Here is an 18,207-nt window from a genome sequence, read left to right on the forward strand (position 1 = left end):
GCACCTGGGACAGACCCCAGCACAGAAAGGAGGTGCCCCGCCAGCTCATCCGGTCCCCCGCTCCTTCAGGACAGGCCTCCGTGGCGTCCCCTGAAGAGCATAGCTCCAGCACCTCCCCTCCCCAACCATCCCTTGCGGCCTCCATCTCCTGCATTTGGTTCGTGCAGTTTCTGTAAGCTGTCGACCTGAGTACCAGCCACCAGGAGAACAGCACGCCTGCTGAGTGTGGAGCTCGGGGTGTCGGAGGAGGCCGCGCAAAAGCGCCCCTCGGCCCCTCCCGCAGGCCGCACTGCCACGTGTGCGCGAGCTCTGTCCTGCTCCGTGCTGCCTGCTACCCATGCGTGCTCAGAACACACCTACCAATCTCCCGTGGGGTCTCCTGTGGGAGCCCTTGAGGGAGATTTTTAAGTGATTTTTTTTTTTAAACAACCACATTTGGGATGGTGAGAAAGTTCTGTGGATGGACAGTGGGAATGGCTGACCAACGACAGAGGTACTCAATGCCCCTGGAACGTGCACTTAAAAATGGTTAAATTAAATGAGATGGTAAATTTTACGCTGCATGTTTTTTATCACAATACCAAGAAACGCCATTTAAAAAAGCCGTAAGAAGGTTTGGGACAAGGTGAGTGACGGAGACGCACAGTTAACCCCCAAACGCAGCGTCTACTGGCTCACGCGTGAGCCTGGGAGGTGCATGCCGGGGTCTGGTATGGGGCATACTGCACAGCCGCGGGGACCCAGGCTGGGCAGACCACGAAGGGTGCCAGGCACCGCGCTGCTCACCTCTTCTTCAACCAGGGCCCGCCTCTGGGCACTCCAGCTATAGTCAGGGTAATGCGATATGGTCGTGGCACTGCCAAAGTCACACAGCTTGATGGTCCCCTGGTTACTGAGCAACAAGTTCTCCACCTGCAGAATTCCAGAAGACAGTCGTTATGGACTTGGGCACAGAGACCCAGGCCTGGGAAGTGCCCTTCTCCCGCAAAGGGGAAGAAATAGCATCTTAACTTCTCTCTGATCAAAACCAGTAGGAGTACATTTGAAAACGGGGAACTCAAAAAATAAAGTTAAAATCAACCATAAATCTAAGACAACCCCAATCAATACAGAAACACAGAAAAGCCTTTGTAAAAGTCAGTTAAGGGGCGCCTAGAGGCTCAGTCAGTTAAGCATCTGACTTTGGCTCAGCATGATCTCATGGTTTGAGTTCAAGCCCCACATCAAGCTCTCTGCTGTCAGCACAGAGCCCACTTCAGATCCTCTGTTCCCACCTCTCTGCCCCTCCCCCACTTCCACACACTCTCTCAAGAAAAAAATTAAATTTAAAAAGTCAGTTAATGGGGCTCCTGGGTGGCTCAGGTAAGCGTCTGACTTCCACTCAGGTCAGATCTCGTGGTTCGTGGGTTCAAGTCCCGCATCAGGCTCTGTGCTGGCAACTCAGACCCTGGAGCCTGTTTCAGATCCTGTGTCTCCCTCTCTCTCTGCCCCTCCCCCACTCATGCTCTGTCTCTCAAATAAAAAATAAACTATAAAAAATTTTAAAAAAAATTAGTTAATGGGGCTCCTGGGTGGCTCAGGTAAGCGTCCGACTTCCACTCAGGTCATAATCTCACGATTCGTGAGTTTGAGCCCCGCATCAGGTTCTGTGCTGACAGCTCAGAGCCTGGAGCTGCTTCAGATTCTGTCTCCCTCTCTCTCTGCCCCTTCTACTCATGCTCTGTCTCAAAAATAAACAAACAGTAAAAAAACCTTTTTTAAATAATAAGTCAGTTAGGGGCGCCTGGGTGGCTTAGTCGGTTGAGCGTCCGACTTTCGCTTAGGTCATGATCTCGCGGTTCGTGGGTTCGAGCCCCGCGTCGGGCTCTGTGCTGACTGCCAGCTCAGAGCCTGGAGCCTGTTTCAGAGTCTGCGTTTCCCTCTCTCTCTCTCTGACCCTCCCCTGCTCACGCTGTCTCTCTCTCTCCTAGAAATAAATAAAAATATTAAATAATAATAATAAGTCAGTTAAAAAAACAAAAAAATCAACGTACTGTCTCAAAATTATCAAATATATCAAGAACCTAGGAAAAAATTGAACAAAAGATACACAAAACACCTCCTGTACAGAAAACTACAATTTTAAATATTTTTTTTCTTATTTTAAAGAAAAAACAAGTGCACAAGCATGCGAGTGGGGGGAGGGGGCATGAGAGAGGGGAAGGGCAGGGAGAGAGAGAGAAGGAGAGGAAGAATCTTAGGCTTCACGATCAGCACGGAGCCCAGCACAGGGCTCGACACAGAAGCTCCACTTCAAACACAGAGCATCCCCTCGGAGACACCACACAGGGGGTGATGATGCAGGCCACAGGTGACCAGCACACGCCCTGAAAAAAAGCCCACGGTGTAGGCCACGGCGTGACCAGCACACGCCCTGAAAAAAAAACCCACGGTGTAGGCCACAGCATGACCAGCACAGGCCCCAAGATACCCACAGTGCAGGCCACGGCATGGCCAGCACAGGGCCCCAAGGAGCCCACGGTGCAGGCCACGGCATGGCCAGCACAGGGCCCAAGAAGCCCGTGGTGCAGGCCACGGCATGACCAGCACAGGGCCCAAGAAGCCCAAGGAAGAGGGACCCTTCCCCAGGTGCCTCCACAGAGAAAATCCAAACTGCAACATGCCTGAAAAGATCTTGACTTCGTTAATGGAAGGAAAATCCGACTAGGAACACATAAGCCACATCCACATGACCTGGGTCACGTAGCAAAGTGTGGGCACAGGGGCCTCCGTGCACCGCTGGTGGGAACTTCCAGCAGAAGGTGCAAGCATCCACAGGCCAAAGCACAGACGAAGCAGGTATGCACAGAGTGCACATGCACACGCGTCCCCACATGAAGCTGATGGGCCACATGAGATGGACGAACCTTAAGACCATAATGCCGAGAGAACAGCCAGTCAGTCATGAGCTATACTCCACAGCCCACAGGCTTGGAAGGAACCACGCACAGGAGCAAATCAAGGACACGTGTCCCCATGGGCTCTGCCATCCGTGTCCCACCTGCCCCTCCACAGGGCACCACACAGTGAGGTCCACGGACCAGCCACAGAGATACCTGCAGGGAATCCCAGCCCTGGGCAAACAGAGGGCACTGAGAAGACATGGGATGTCCAGCCGAGGCTAAGCTCACAAGCGCCGACCCCTTACTAACCTTGCCTTCTAGACTTCCCTTCCCTACGGAACCCTACGGACACGCAAGCACGTGCGTTAACCCACGAACCGTGTCTAGATGCCATGAGGAAACCCACGAGCTGCCCAGTCAACCGAGGCAGGCCCGGCTGGTGTGCGGGGCAGCACAGCCCGGGCGCCCTCCAGACACACCCCTGCAGCCCTGTAAGCTCCTCTGGGGGGTGGTTCCCTACCGCACGCTCTGCAATGGGGGTACACCTGCCGAAGGCGCTGAAGGACAAAAGGAAAAGGTCAGCCTCGCCTAAAGTCAATTCTAAACAGAGACACCGCTCCACAGACAGGGTGCCAGCGCCTCCCAGGGCACCCGGGAGAACGCTGCCGTGGCCACGAGGAGAGGGGGCGCTGGCCCAGGCCAGCCAGGTCAGAGACGCCTCACACTGGAAGGAAACCGGGAGAGCCTGCCACGGTCGGAACAAGACGTGACCGACCGGGCCAGCAGGCAGGGCAGCGGGGCCACTGCTCCCGCGAGAGGCAGTCAGCGTCAGGGTGTGACGCCAGGCAGATTTCACAAAGTCTTGACTTCCCCCAAGACACCACAGGGGAAATAGGAACTAGGCCATAAGCCAGGAGAAGGTACTTGCAGAACAGACAACACGAAAAAGACCACCATAAGGACAAGAGCTCCCGCCACAGGACAACCTGATGGACGTGAAAACAGAAAAAAAAAGCAAAAAACAACAAATTAACTGAAGGATAAGGCACTGACCACAAACACAGCAAAAACCGTCTACTGCATCAATCACCAGGAAGAGGGAGAATGGGGACCGTGGTGCCCTCGTCCCCGGCAGGCGGGCAGCTGTGATGTGAGCACACAGCCCCGCGGGGCCCGGCTGGACCCGTGACCGCTGGGCGAGGGCACGGACGACCCTGAGGGCCGGCAGCTTCCTCCTGGCTCCCGGGGGGGGTGGAAGGAAGGGAGCCTCAGCCAAAGGGCAGCAGGGGCGCATGACGGCCAAGGAGGGGGCATGAAGCCCAGGCCCAGGCCGCAGGAGGCTGCAAGCTAAGTGATATGGAGAGAGGGCTCGGCACGGCTTCCGGGAGAAGCTTCCAGAAACCCAGTTTGATGTTAAGAAGCTCCCACATCCCTCTTCTCCGGAAAAGCCCCATGCACTTGGCTGCAGCAAGCTGGACTCCTGCCTGGGGGCGGCAGTGCAGGCCTGCGACAGGCCAGGCGGTACCTTGAGGTCTCGGTGGATGATGGGCGGCTTCTGTCTGTGCATGTGCTGCACGGCCCTGCATGTCTGGTAGAAGATCTTCAGAACCGTATCGCAGGAGAGCGGGCCTCTAGGTTCAATTTTCTTTAAAAACTCCACCAGCTGTCCTAAAAGAGACATTTAAATCCACGTCACCGTAGAGCTAGAAACGTGAGACCCACCCTGGGCGGCCCCCAGAGCCCCCCGCAGCACGCATGGGCAGGCATCTGCCACTCGGCCTGGACACCCAGGGAGGCCTGCGTGGGGACGTGAGGCGAAGACACCGCCCCAGAGACGCAGCGAGCTGCCAGGGCCTCCACGGGAACACCACCTGCCCGGCCGCGCCCAACAAGGGCCGGCCCCCGAATTCACCACAGGCCGCACACCCCACGCAGCAGGCGCAAGGCAGCAGCCACGAGGGGAACGGCCCCAAATGTGTATGCGCCACATCCTCACCCTCTGAACCACGCCTAGCAAAGAGACCGCCCTGCTTCCTCAGGAGGCAGCAGGTCACCAGTAAACGCACTGGGAGCACCACATCCCAGTAAAGGCACAGACTGCACATGGCCGGGGGGAGCGGGGGACAGGCAGGAGGTACCGGGCTGCACCCCAGCCCCGGGCACCGGCCTCCCTGGCCATCCCTGTCTCTGTGGCCGAGACACCTCCCTGGACTCAGCACAGTGAAGCCCAGAAACTCCCGTGTGGGGCCAGCCAACCCCCTCCCATGCAGGCCTGAGGGCTTCCTCTGTGAGCACAGGCCACCCCATGGGGAGCACCGTGTTCACACCTCCAGCGCCCACCTCTACAAGCCACCCACACTCCCCCACATGCCCGGGACCTTGCCCTATAATCCCGTTCCTGCCTGTGGCATTCTCCCCGGAGCCTCTTCCAAAAGCACCCCCCACCCCACCCCGGGCCCTGCACTGCTCCCCCCGTGCTCCAAATCCCAGGCTGCCTCAGCCTTCTACCTCCTTCAGGCCGCTGGCACACTGCACCATGGGGGACCCATCCCCTCAATGCAGAAGCAAGGTTGTTACGACCCCACAGCCCCTACCTCCTGCCACATCCCCAGACAGACTCCCTTCTAGCCACATGCCTCTTTTCTGCCCTACCCCAGGACCTTTGCACACGCCACACCCTCAGCTAGGATGGTTTCCCTCTCCCCCCTCCTTCAACATCACCTTCCAGGGAGCCATCCCTGCTCAGCCCATGAGTGTGCACACCCTTTCCCTGGCCACCTTCCTCCATGACGCATGGGACTACCCAACCCTCACTGTGGACTTTGGTTAGGATTTATTTGCTTTGTCTGGATGAGTCACTGAACCCCTGTGCCTGCTCACAGCAGTGCCAAGAGACACGATTTTTTCAACTGAAGTAGATTCTAACTGCTCTGAAAAGGCACAACATTCCACACGGCACCCCCTCCCCCACATACAACCCAACCGGCCCCCTGCCACCCCGACCCCAGGATCGCCGGGCTCACGCGCCGGCCATGTGGCAGTTCCATGCACAGACGTGTGTGGTCAAGAAAAGGTATGCGTCACAAAGAGGGTGCTGGCTGAGGGCCGTGGGGCGGACTCGGGGGCCTGCGGAGCCTTTAGGAGAGAACGAGGAAGCGCCGGGCGCACGAGAAGACGCCTGCTGTGGGAACCAGTCTCAGAGAGGAAGAGCACGTGGAGCAAACCCCACGCTTGGGACCCTCCCTCGCCCGCACCTGGACAGGGACCCCTGCCCCAGACGGTCCCCTCACGCCGGCTCCCTGCCGCTGCCACCTGTCCACGTGGCGCTCAACGCCTCTGCCCTCACGCCAGCCACGACACCCACGGCCCCGCCGTCTCCTTCTGCGAGTCCTGCTCTCGGTGCTCCTCCCGCGGGCACAACGCCTGGCGGGGCAGCCGTGCCCGCGGGGCTGAGGCCTCTTCTCTCCCAGCACGCGCCAGTGGTGGCTGAGGGGCAAGCGCACCCCGCCGACGGTGTGCGGTGGCTCCCGCCTCTGGCTCCAGATCGTCCTGGCCAGGCCCCCGCACCCGCCCGGCCTCACGAGTCCCGCCTCCACTCTTCTCCGGGAACTCATCTGGCATCATCGCCCCTCGAGACCGTGAGCTCCGGTGGGCAGGCACCCGCCTGGCTCACTGCTGCTTCACCCACAGGTCAGAGGCTCCACGAATGGACGAGCCCTGACCCTCCACGGGGCAGAGACGGAGCCCTGCCTGGGGAATCAGGCACGCCGCACGCCCGGGCTCCCTTGGCACCATCCGCAGATACTCACTGCCCCTAGAACTCTCTGGAAGGCACCTAGGTCCCTCCTCCGCCTGTGAATGCACTAAGGAGTCTAAAAGCACAGGGAGTGCTTGACCCTAGTAGGTCGTGTGCCCTCAGAGGCCAGGCCGCAACCCCACCCACCCCACGTGCGACACCCGACCACTCGGCCACGTGACAGGCCTGTGGCCCAGACGGCGAGGAACCGTCACCTCTGCAGAGCTCGGTGAGCAGCAGGAACTCGGCCTGCCCCGTGTCCGACTCCTCCTTCCCTACGGACGCTGCCGAACAGAACTGGACAATATTGGGGTGGCCAGAAAGTTTTTTCTGCAGGTGTCTTGTTAAAGGAGAATGCGTAAGTCTGCACGTTTAAAAACAAATATACACATGATATTAAGACACTAGGGTCAAAGCGTTGATCGAAATTACCTTACAGCCCCAGCACGTTGGAGCAGAAAGACAGAGAGCAGCGGGGGCGACCAGAAAGGCAGGCGGCAGGAGGAGAGGGAGGGTGGGGATGAAGACCGCCACCACGCACCTGACCACGGGCCAGGCGGGACAGCAGACAGAGGGTACGTGCAGCGTGTGGGAGGCCACGGGGCGTGAACGAGTCTGCCAAACCTCTGCAAGGCGAGAGCCGCGGGCTCAGGCAGCCAGCAGGCTCACAGCACACACAGCTTCGAGAGAGAAAAGACAGCAGGTTCTGACAGTAACGGGCACGAGCCCAGCGGAGGGAGAAGAGGTGGCGGAGCGGAGAGCCAGCGAGAAAGCGCCACGGAGCCACGAGCCGTGCACAGACACCGGGCAGCCCGAGTGCTCTGCGCAGGGTGAAGGGACTGCAGGGGCAGCTGACCAGAAGGGACACCAGGCCGACGAGGACCAGGCCCGGCAAGGGGCCCTGGCAGAGGCGGAGCAGCGGGCCGCGTCACGTTCACCGAGGGCCGACGGAAGGGCAGAGAGCAGGAAACAAACCCTCTGTGCGCACAGAGACCTCTCAGGTCAGAACACCTCCATTCCCAAAGCCACCGAACCCTTACTATTTCCCAAAGGGGCAGGAAGAAAACCTTCTCCTACAAATACTCGACAGACAGGTCCAGTGAAAGCGGACCGGGTTTAGCACATCCAAAGGAGCAAGCGAGCGGCCTGGTGGCAGCAGGCAGCCACGGCTCGGTGCGGGCCTCCCCACGTGGCCACACGTGCTCTCGTCCCAGGAAAAGGATACCATGAAACAAACTTCCTGAATGATGGCTCTGTTCTTCTCCTCTTCATTTGACAGTAATCTCTGTATCAGGAAATAAACAAAAAGATTAAGGAACATTTATCTTTCTATCCTACGTCCAAGAGAATAAATGCAACACATCTAAAACTTAACCCACTTACCTGTATTTTAACATCTGTGTAAAAATTTGACAAAAGATTAAAGACCCTTGAAAATGGTCCTTTATGACCCAAGGACACAAGAAAAACTAAAAATAGGAAGCTTTCTCCTAACAGGTTAGAGCAGAGTTAGAAAATCAAAGACAATGGGAGAAGACGCTGGCAGGTGTGGGCCTCTGTTCCAGATCTCCACGCCCAGGCGCACCTCAGTGGCGGCCCTTGCACCTGCTGTGCACCCCAGGGGGTCCGCCCCCCGCCCACCCACACCCCAGGTGGGCCCCCCTCCTGCTCTCCCCCCAGACAAGCTTTGGACACATATTTCACACCCGGTGGCTTTCAACCCTCTCTATTTGTGGAACCCTTATTCTGGCAATGGCCACTGAGGCCACTCCTCGCCACAAAGTTGGAACCCACAACTTTAAAGTCCTCTAACTGCTGATGGCTTCATCCTCAGAGGGAAAAAACAGAATGGACTATTAAAAAGAAAAGTAAACTAAATACTAGGAATAAATCTCCGGAAACACTGTCACTTAGAGATCTACTCGGAATAACCCAAAACCCCACATAAGCGCCATCCTTCGTTACCTTTAAGGCGTACTCTCTGCCACTTCCCAGGTCCTGAGCCTCATACACAAATGCGAAGCCTCCTGAAAATAAGAAATATATACACGTCAGGGCAGTGCTGACTTTACCTGACATTAAGCTTTAAAAACATGTTCAGTAAGTGAAATACAAACTGGACTTGTGGCCAGAATTGTTTGCTGCAGAAATAATACTCTAACTTGTATAATACTGTCTTTTAAATATCCCACTTTGGGGATAGGAAGGAAATCAACACAGGAACAGAGATCAGCAAGGAAAAGAGTGGAGAAAATCAACCCCAAAGCTTCTGAAAGCCAACATTCTCTGGAGACAAGAAAATGAAACTGATAAATTCTAGATAAAACTGATCACAGAGAGAGGGAGAGCAGGAAAGGGAAATGGACAGAGGAGCACCTACCAACATCTAGGATAAGAGGCCAGCACTGCCCTAACACCCAGAAATGACTTTAACGTACATCCGATATCACTCACACACACACACACACACACACAAATTCTTTTTTTTTAATGTTTATTTATTTGAGAGAGAGACAGGCTGAAAGAGAGAGAGAGAATCGCAAGCAGGCTCCACACTGTTGGTACAGAGCCCGACGCAGGGCTTCAGCCCACGAACCATAAGATTATGGCCTGAGCTGAAATCAAGAGTTGGGACACTTAACTGACTGAGCCACTCAGGCACTCCTACACACAAAGAATTCTTAACAAATTCTTAATTTTTAAAAAAGTTTGTTTATTTATTCTGAGAGAGAGGAGAACGAGCAGGGGAGGGCGGACAGAGAAGGGGATGGAAGACCCAAAGCGGGCTCGGTGCTGACAGTGTAGAGCCTGATACGGGGCTCAAACTCACAAACCAGTAGATCATGACCTGAGCCAAAGTCAGAGGCTTAACCAACTGAGCCACCCAGACGCCCCAACAAATTCTTAATTCTGGGTAAAGTAAAATGTCAGCATATCAAATCCCACAATACGTAAAGACAATACCTCGCGACTGAGTAGTTTGTTAAATATTTGAAATCAATGTAATTCTTATTTTTAGGTTTCATTTGCTTAGCTTTTTCTAGCTCCCCGCGGTGGGAAATTACATCATGACACTAAGAGCTGTGAGCAGAGAGGAGTGCCAGGAAGCCTGCTAACCCAACTGGCAGGGATCTATGAAAGGCCAGCAGCCAACCTCACGCTCAGTGGTGGAGAGGCCTCTTCCTCCTCTTCAGTCTGGAGGCGTGTCTTCTCACCTGCCGGCGCCGGCCAGGCCGTCCAGCGCAGCACTGCGCGCCGGTGTCAGAGCTACTGTCCTGGCCCCGTTCCTGGCCTCGGGGCAAGGAGCTGGGTCTCCTACCACCCAGCAGGACGTGCTGATGACATGACCTCACCAAATTAAAACCGTAGGTCTGCAAAAGACCCTGCTTGAGATGAAAAGACAAGCTGCAGACAGAGAGAAAGTTCTTGCAAACCACATACCTGATGGAGAACTTCTATCTAAAATACATAAAAAAATCTCAAAACTCGATGACAAGAAAACACAATTATAAAACAGGCAAAAAAACCTGGTGCAGCCACTCTGGAAAACAGTGTGGAGGTTCCTCAAAAAATTAAAAATAGAACCACCCTATGACCCAGCAACTGCAGTACTAGGTATTTATCCGAGGGTTACAGGTGTGCTGTTTGGAAGGGACACGCACCCCAATGTGTACAGCAGCGCTACGGGCAATAGCCGCAGTATGGACAGAGCCCAAGTGTCCGTCGATGGGTGGATGCATAAACAAGATGAGGTATATACGTACAATGGAGTGTTACTCGGCCATCAAAAGAATGAAATCTTGCCATCTGCATCTACGTGGATGGAACCAGAGGGCATTATGCTAAGAGAAACTGGTCAGTCAGAGAAAGACCATCATTAGACGACTTCGTGCATGAGGAATTTAAGATACGAAACAGATGAACACATGGGAAGGGAAGCAAAAATAATATAAAAACAGGGAGGGGGACAAAACATGAGACTCTTAAAGAGAGAACAAACTGAAGGTTGCTGGCGGGTTCGGGGGGGGGGGCTGAGTGGGTGAGGAGCACTGAGGACACGTGCTGGGATGAGCAGGGGTGTTCTACGGGGGATGGACCGCTGGACGCTACTCCGGAAGTCACTGCTGCACTACAGCTAACTCACTGGGATGTAAATTAAGAAATTAAAAATTTAAAAATAAGAATAACCATAAATAATAAAATAAAATAGGCAAAAGACACAGAGACATTCCGTCCCCACAGGTGCGCGGCCATCCTGCAGAAGGCTCACGCTGACGGCACAATAAGGTACCAGTACGCACCTGCTCGAATGATCAAGTCAGAACACAGTACGAAATGTTGGCAAGGACACGGAGACAACGGGTGACTCAGAACTCAGTGGTGTGGCCGCAGACTCCACACGCTGAGCCCCAGCTCCCCATGTCACCGTATCAGCAGACAGGGGGCTCAGGGAGCCAATTAAAGACATGAGGTCATCGTAGGGGGGCCCCGGCCCAGCAGGACTGGGGTCTCTCTCCACCCACACACACAGACCAGGTGTGATCTGCCAGCCAAGCGGACGGGCTGCCCTGGGAACGAACGCCCCAGCGACCACCAGAACCGGAAACAAACTCCTGTCGTTTATGCCCCGACGCTGTGCTGCTGCGCTGTGGTGGCCCGAGCGGGTTACCACGCTTGTCCGCTGCAGGGCAGAAGTGCAGAAGGACACGGCGGCTCCGGAAGACAGGCTGGCAGGTCTCGACAACAAAGCCTGCAGCCACCGCACAACTCAGCATCTGTGCTCGTAGCCACCCACCCCAGAAAAATAAAAACCTGCACACAAGTGTTTATAGCAACTTTATTTCTAATAGCCAAAAAATCCGGAAACAACCCAGACGTCCTTCAATGGGCGAACGGTTAAATAAATGGATCCACCCACACCACGAAATACTCTTCACCAACAAAAATGAGCAGATTAAGGACACAACCACCTGCGTGGATCTCCAGAGAAGAAGTGCGAAAAAGGCCGATTCCAAAAAGACACACAATGCGAGAGCTGTAGAGAGACCCGAGAGTGGCTCCCAGGGTTAGGAACATGGGTCTGTGGGGATGGAAACTTCTGTGTCTCAGAGTCTATCGATGTCAAGACTCTGGTCAACACACTGGCTCTAGTTTTTCAAGTTGTCACCAGTGAGGAAAATGGGCAAAATATGCTGGTGTCATTTCCTAAAAGTACAAGTAAATAAACCCACACTTTTCTCAAAATTGAAAATTTAAATAAATATAATACTGCTGAATGAAACATCTCAAGACATGACAGGGAGCATGTTCTGGAATTGGGACACAGGTACAGATACCTCAACTGCCCGGGCCAGGCCCCTGCCCCTCAGGCAGGCTGGCCAGGGACAGCAGCGACCCCATCCATGGCCTTCCTCCTCCTCCCCATATACGGTTCACATGTGCCTGTTCTACTTGTTTCTGGAATAAAAAGCTCCTACTCCTGCCTGATGAGAAATGGACAAGACTCAGGTAGTTCACGCGCACACACACACAGACATGACTGATTAACAAGCAGGGAAAGTGTTCACACTACTATCACGTAAATGTAAATCCTGTGCCAAGTAGACACCACACACACACACACACACACACACACACACACCCCACCGTACACACTGGAGAGAGCAGACACCACCTCACACACCCACGGAGATGGACACCAGCACACACACTCACAAGGACACCGGCGCACACACCCACGAGGACGGACACCGGTGCACACACTCACGAGGACGGACACCGGTGCACACTCACGTGGACACCAGCGCACACACCCATGAGGATGGATACTGGGCGCACATCCAAGAACAGACAGAACTGAAATGACGTCAAGAAAACTGGCGAGGGTGTGAGACAGGAGCCCGGGGCCTGCTGGCCAGAGTGCCTGGGCCATCGCGCAGCCCTGCAGGGAAGCATTAGTCGGGTTCACGTAAAGTTCATCTCACATCCCACCCGTACCCCAAGATCCCCCTCCTCGGCACTCTACCTGAGAACACGCAGGTGAATGAACAAACCACAGAACCACACAGCTGGCTGGGGGTGGAGGGGCGCGCATTCAGGGTGTGATGCCATATGCATGACACTCAGGGAGAGAGGGGACTGGGAGCCAGTGGCTGGCTGGTGGCTATATGCCAATAATTCAATTCAAGTTGTTAATTATAAAAAAAAAAAATCGGCACGGGATATCAACGCACAAGTCCAGAAAAGAAACCTGAAAAAGCTAATAGGCACTGAAAATGCTCAAACTCGTGAGTCAGAGAGAAGCAAACCCACACAAACCCTCATGGCTTCTGCCCACCACCGTGAGGAGGCTGCGGGAACACAGGGGTCCGGGAGGCCTCCACGTAGGGTCAGGAACTGGCGGGACAGACCGTGAGCACCAGGAGGAGACAGAGCAGCACAAGGAGCAAGCTGGGAGGTCTTACCACACTTCATCGACCGGCCTGTTTCTGACGCTTTCACAAAAGGGGCAGAATCCTGTTACCTCCATCACACTCTCATGTGGTCGCCACACACCTTCAGGGTACGTGACCGTGCAGACACCAGGAGCCACAGAGGGGACAGGCCACGCCAATGGAGAGACAGACAGCGGCCTTTCCCAAGGCAATCTCCCCGCAAGGTGACCTCCTCGCACAATAGCCCCCCACAGTGACCTCTCCCCACGGTGACCTCGCCCATGACTCCAGGCACCTGCACATCAGCAGGGAGAAACCGGAGAGGTGCACACACCTGCGGCCGCGGGCCCCGGCACGGCGCTCCCATCTCGTGTCGCAGCGACGCCCACCACCATCTGCTCCGGGAGGTGCGCTGCCCTAGCTTCCTTCACCCTGATGTCCTCCAGGTGAGCCCCTCCTTCCAGGACACACTCCACACACTGACCTGGGCCATCACGTGGGTGACAAGACACGCTCGAGCAGACGCTAAGGAGGCCGGCCTCCCACGGGCTCCCAGACCCACGTCCACCGCTCACTGGCCGGCGGCTCCGGGAAGCTACTACCAGCCTCACCTCGGCCACTGTCGGGGTCACAGTCCACATGAAGCACCAGGCACTGTGTCCACCAAACAGAACTCCACAGAGTTACGCCGGGTATTATCATTCCATGCTAGGGGCTCGTCACGACGGTTAAGGGGCTGCCGATAAAGTCGCCAAGCTGCAAGTGAAGAGGGCGCAGGAAGGGGAGCTGGGAGAGGGCGACTAACCAGACACAACCGAACCACACCGTTCTGAATACTAGAATCGCTGTCCACGCTCTCACTGCAAAGACCCTGCTTCTCTGTGCTCTCAGGTGTCTGGATGGAGGAGTCACTCAGGATCCCTCCCTGGGGGAGAGCGGTCGTGGTGGGCGAGGGAGAAGATAACCTGGAACGAGACCACCAGGCCAAAAGGCTCGGGGATCAGGGGTGCTTCCTACATGAAAAGAGCGATGAGCGATAAATGAATGTGCTGTGACCACCGATCATCTTTTAAAATCAAGGAAAATGTCCTCTGCCGCGGACGCCTGTAGAGCACGTCCTGACCCAACCCACGATCCTCTCCTTCCATCACGCCAACCTCAGTGGTTCCTGACAGCCCCGACCAAGAGTCGTCTCGCTCAGCCCCGCGACTGTCCCTGGGCCCTGCCGGGCCCCGCCGGTCTCCACCGGCCGCAGATGAGGAGGCAGAGGGGTGCGGGGCTCTGTGAGTGTGCCCTGTGCCCTCACAGCTTCCCGAGCCAGCACCGACCCCAGGGAGAACACAAGGGGCCCACGTTCGGTTTATCCAAGGCTACTGACCCCACGCGTGGCACACGGTGCTCCAGCAAACAAACACTGACTGACATTTCCCCTGACAGCTAACCAAACACGTGTGACTCGTTACACACGAACTGAGGGACAGCTCTGCGGCCTGGTGGCACCTTCTGAGGAGCAGCCCACACACCTCACTGGTCCCTCACTAGCAGTGCAGCCGGACTGAAGCAGTCACAGGAGAGGTGGACTCACCCTGTGTGACAAAACCCTTGTCTCAGCTGTAGCCATCATCTCTGCTACCTGTTTTTGGTTTTTAATTTTTATTTTTAGAGAGAGAGAAAGTGAAAGAGGATACCTGAGCGGGGAGAGGGGCAGAGAGAGACAGAGGGAGAAAGAGAAAAGAGGGAGGGAGAGGGGGAGAGAGAGAAGAGGGGAGGAAGGGGGAGAGAGAGAGAGAAGGAATGAATGAGCGAATGAATGAACGAACCACAAGCAGGCTCCTCGCTCAGCACAGAGCCCAACACAGGGCTTATTCCACAGCCCGTCAAGCCAAAATCAAGAGTTAGACACTCAAGGGGCGCCTGGGTGGCTTAGTCGGTTAAGCGTCCGACTTTCGCTTAGGTCATGATCTCACAGTTCGTGGGTTCGAGCCCCGCGTCGGGCTCTGTGCTGACTGCCAGCTCAGAGCCTGGAGCCTGTTTCAGTCTGTGACTCCCTCTCTCTCTGACCCTCCCCTGCTCACGCGCTCTCTCTCTCTAGAAATAAAAAAAAAAAAAAAAAAAAACCTTAAAAAAAAAAAAAAAGAGACACTCGATAGACTGAGCCACCCAGATGCCCATTACCTTTTCTGACCGCAGGAAACAAGAATGTGCAAAATCCAAAACAAGAGAACATAAATACTTGTATTCCTGTATTCTAGAACCTGCTTGGACTCAGCATCTCTGACACTGACGTTACTTCCACTAACTTTTTTGGTTTTCTTATTTTTTTTAATTTTTTTAATGTTTTATTTATGTTTGAGACAGAGAGAGACAGAGCATGAACAGGGACGGGGCAGAGAGAGAGGGGGACACAAAATCTGAAGCAGCTCCAGGCTCGGACCTGTCAGCACAGAGCCCTATGCGGGGCTCAAACCCATAAACTGTGAGATCATGACCTGAGCTGAAGTCAAACGCTCAACCGACTGAGCCACCCAGGTGCCCCGAGTTTTTTGTTTGTTTGTTTTTAATGAAAACTGAAAGCCAATTTTCAAAAGATTAGGAAGGTATCTGGCTCCACAGTTCTGTCCACAACCCATTCTGTGTTACAGATGCAAAAAACAATGCTTTTTTTTTTAAACCGTTTGACAGCAAAACCTGATCTACTATAAATTCATCTGGACAACACCTGACATGAACTGATGTAGGACTATTTAACGACTTAATCACCCACATGAGAATACTTATCAAATTACAAACAACTGATTTATTTGAATATTAAATACATTCCCAAACCCTGTAGAAATATCATAGGATATACAGGGTGTCTATTATCTTCCGAACCCTAAGAATTCTAAAGTTGTCAACATCCACACCCAGGGGGCTGAGTCTGGACCACTCCCCACATTTATACAAGACAGCATGAATTCTCACAGCCTGTGTTCCAAGGCTGCTGTTTTACATGAAAGATTTCATACAGGTTCCTTAATATATCAATTCAGAAAGACGCTACAAGCCGCCTGTTCAATTTATAAAGAGGAAATCTACAGCTCATAACTGTACTGGTTATTTTGATCTCCGAACTTGCCTAGATAGCAAAGGGAGTGCATGCTTTTGCACAACCACATCAGCTAGTCCCATTTCCTTGTTCTTCTTCCTGGTGTTAAACAACTTAAATGGTGTCAGCTTCCTGCTCCACATGACCCACCTCCCATCTCTGATTACCCCTCCTCCTCCCTGCCCCTGCCCGGAGCGCACTCTCTCCCCTCTCTGGACCCCTCACCACTGCCAGTCCTGCCCCAGGGATCCCCCAGTGCTGTGCTGTCCTGCCATCAGAGTGTGTGTCTAATTTTAAGTTCCAGAAGACAAACACTGCCTACTGTCCACTATGGATCTCTTAAAACACAAGGCAAGTGTCTGGTACTTTCAGAACAGATGAACTGCTGTGGGCGAGCTCTCATTCTAACAGGCACGCCTCAGAGCGTTAGCAGACGGTCTGGGCCACCTCTGAAGAAGGGCCTGGGTTGCCGTTGGGTTTTGGGGTATTTTTTGTTTGTTTTTTTAACAAAAACCACCCTCAAAATCTGTTTGTTTTTATGGAGAAACAGCGTCTGATGATGTCGCAGCCAGAATATCCCCTCAGGTCCTTAGGAATAAGGACATCAAACTGGTCAGCCACTTTCCTACCTCAAAATGAGCGTAAACGGAAGTAGAAGCGGCCACGTAACACGCTGACCCAGAGGTCCTGAGAGCTACCAGACAGGTCTGCAATTTCAACCTGCTGCTCCCTCGCCCCATGTTAATTTCGGGAAATACCGTTCTGTTTCAGTACAAGCCCCAAAGACAACTGTGCTTAGCCATTAAGCAGCCCAGCTAGCAAAACGTGACATACCCCTGTGGGCGCCCCCGACAAAATGTAAGGAAAATCCAGAAGAGAGAATGGGATCACTTCGACGTTGGCAATAGATTCTGTGTGAGGAAGAGAAAGGACATCAGGAAGCTGGAAACAGCATGCAGAAACAAAGGACTAAAGATCGGCCCGGAAATTCCTCCATGCCTGACGAGTCCAGCCTGCAAGGTTCCGTACAGGTGACAACCGCTGGCGTGCCCTAGCTCCCACAGACTCTCAGAGATCAGGGCAAAGGGAAGCCCAGGTGAAGACGAAGGAGCTAGGCTGTGGGTCACAGCACCGGCTACGCCAGCATCCGAGGAGGTCAGGACTGCAACCAGCCTCAGCAAGCTGCACGAGCACCCACGCTCAGAATCCTGACAATCGAGGGGGGCCGGCCCTACATCTGGAGACCCAGTGCCGTTCCACCACCCCCACAACGGCCCTAGATGGAAGGGCCCTGACTCACAAGGGTTCCCTTCCTTCCGCCTCCACTGTGGCCCCTCACCTGCTCCCCACCTCCTCCCCACTGCCACGGCCTTAACCCCGGCTGCAGGCCAGCCCCACACCTGCTCCGACTGCCACGCCTCCCGCAAGGAAGCGCCCGGCCCCACACCCGGCCTCACTCACCTTCAGCAGTCACTCAGGGTCGGCCTCGCCCGCTCCCCCCGGCGGCGACCCTCTCCACCCGCCGCCGCGCCGGGCCGACCCGCACCCTGCCCAGCCTGGCCCCGCCCCCTCCAGACCGGCCCCGCGCCCGTCGGGTCCACGCTGGCCCCCGCCGCCGGGCCCCGCGCCCCGCCGCCCGGGCCTCACCCTCGGCCAGGACCCGCCGCACCCGCAGCCGCAGCTCGCCCAGCTCCACCGTCTGCCCCACGAAGTCCGTCTGGTCTCGGCCGGCAGCACCGCCCAAAGAGCCCGGGCCCGCCAGGAAGTCCAGCGCAGACTGCAGCAGCGACATGGCTACGGCCCCGCGGCGGGCGCCGGAGCGGGGAGCTCGGGGTGCAGCTGCGTCCGGGTCCGCTCAGCAACCGCCGGCCGCGAACCGCACCATCTTCCGCCCCGACGCCGTGACGTAGGCCCGCGGGGGGCGCGACGCAGCCCGGAAAATCGCCGGTGCCTCACTTCCGCCGCGCCGGACGGATGCGCGTGCGCAGAGCGCCGGTCGCAGAGCGC

General features: G+C 55.2%; 1 protein-coding gene across 3 annotated transcripts in view; it reads right to left on the minus strand.

Annotated features, from left to right (window-relative positions):
- Window positions 1-18,112, minus strand: part of GAK (cyclin G associated kinase) — a 53,072-nt gene extending 34,960 nt beyond the window's left edge. For 2 of the 3 annotated variants that reach the window (XM_039220351.1, XM_039220350.1), the window contains exons 1-6: window positions 17,848-18,112; window positions 8,644-8,705; window positions 7,904-7,963; window positions 6,894-7,008; window positions 4,408-4,550; window positions 787-912 (exon numbers count right to left, since the gene is read on the minus strand). In XM_039220351.1, the coding sequence (XP_039076282.1) occupies window positions 787-912; window positions 4,408-4,550; window positions 6,894-7,008; window positions 7,904-7,963; window positions 8,644-8,705; window positions 17,848-17,992 (651 nt within the window). In that variant the 5' untranslated portion in view covers window positions 17,993-18,112. Of the gene's footprint in view, window positions 1-786; window positions 913-4,407; window positions 4,551-6,893; window positions 7,009-7,903; window positions 7,964-8,643; window positions 8,706-17,034; window positions 17,112-17,847 lie in introns of all 3 variants that reach the window. The other variant, XM_039220352.1, reaches the window with a different exon arrangement.
- Between the last annotated feature and the right edge of the window lie 95 nt (window positions 18,113-18,207).

This window comes from Hyaena hyaena, unplaced genomic scaffold, assembly GCF_003009895.1.
Source record: "Hyaena hyaena isolate Hyena2069 unplaced genomic scaffold, ASM300989v1 scaffold_886, whole genome shotgun sequence".
Taxonomy (NCBI): domain Eukaryota; kingdom Metazoa; phylum Chordata; class Mammalia; order Carnivora; family Hyaenidae; genus Hyaena; species Hyaena hyaena.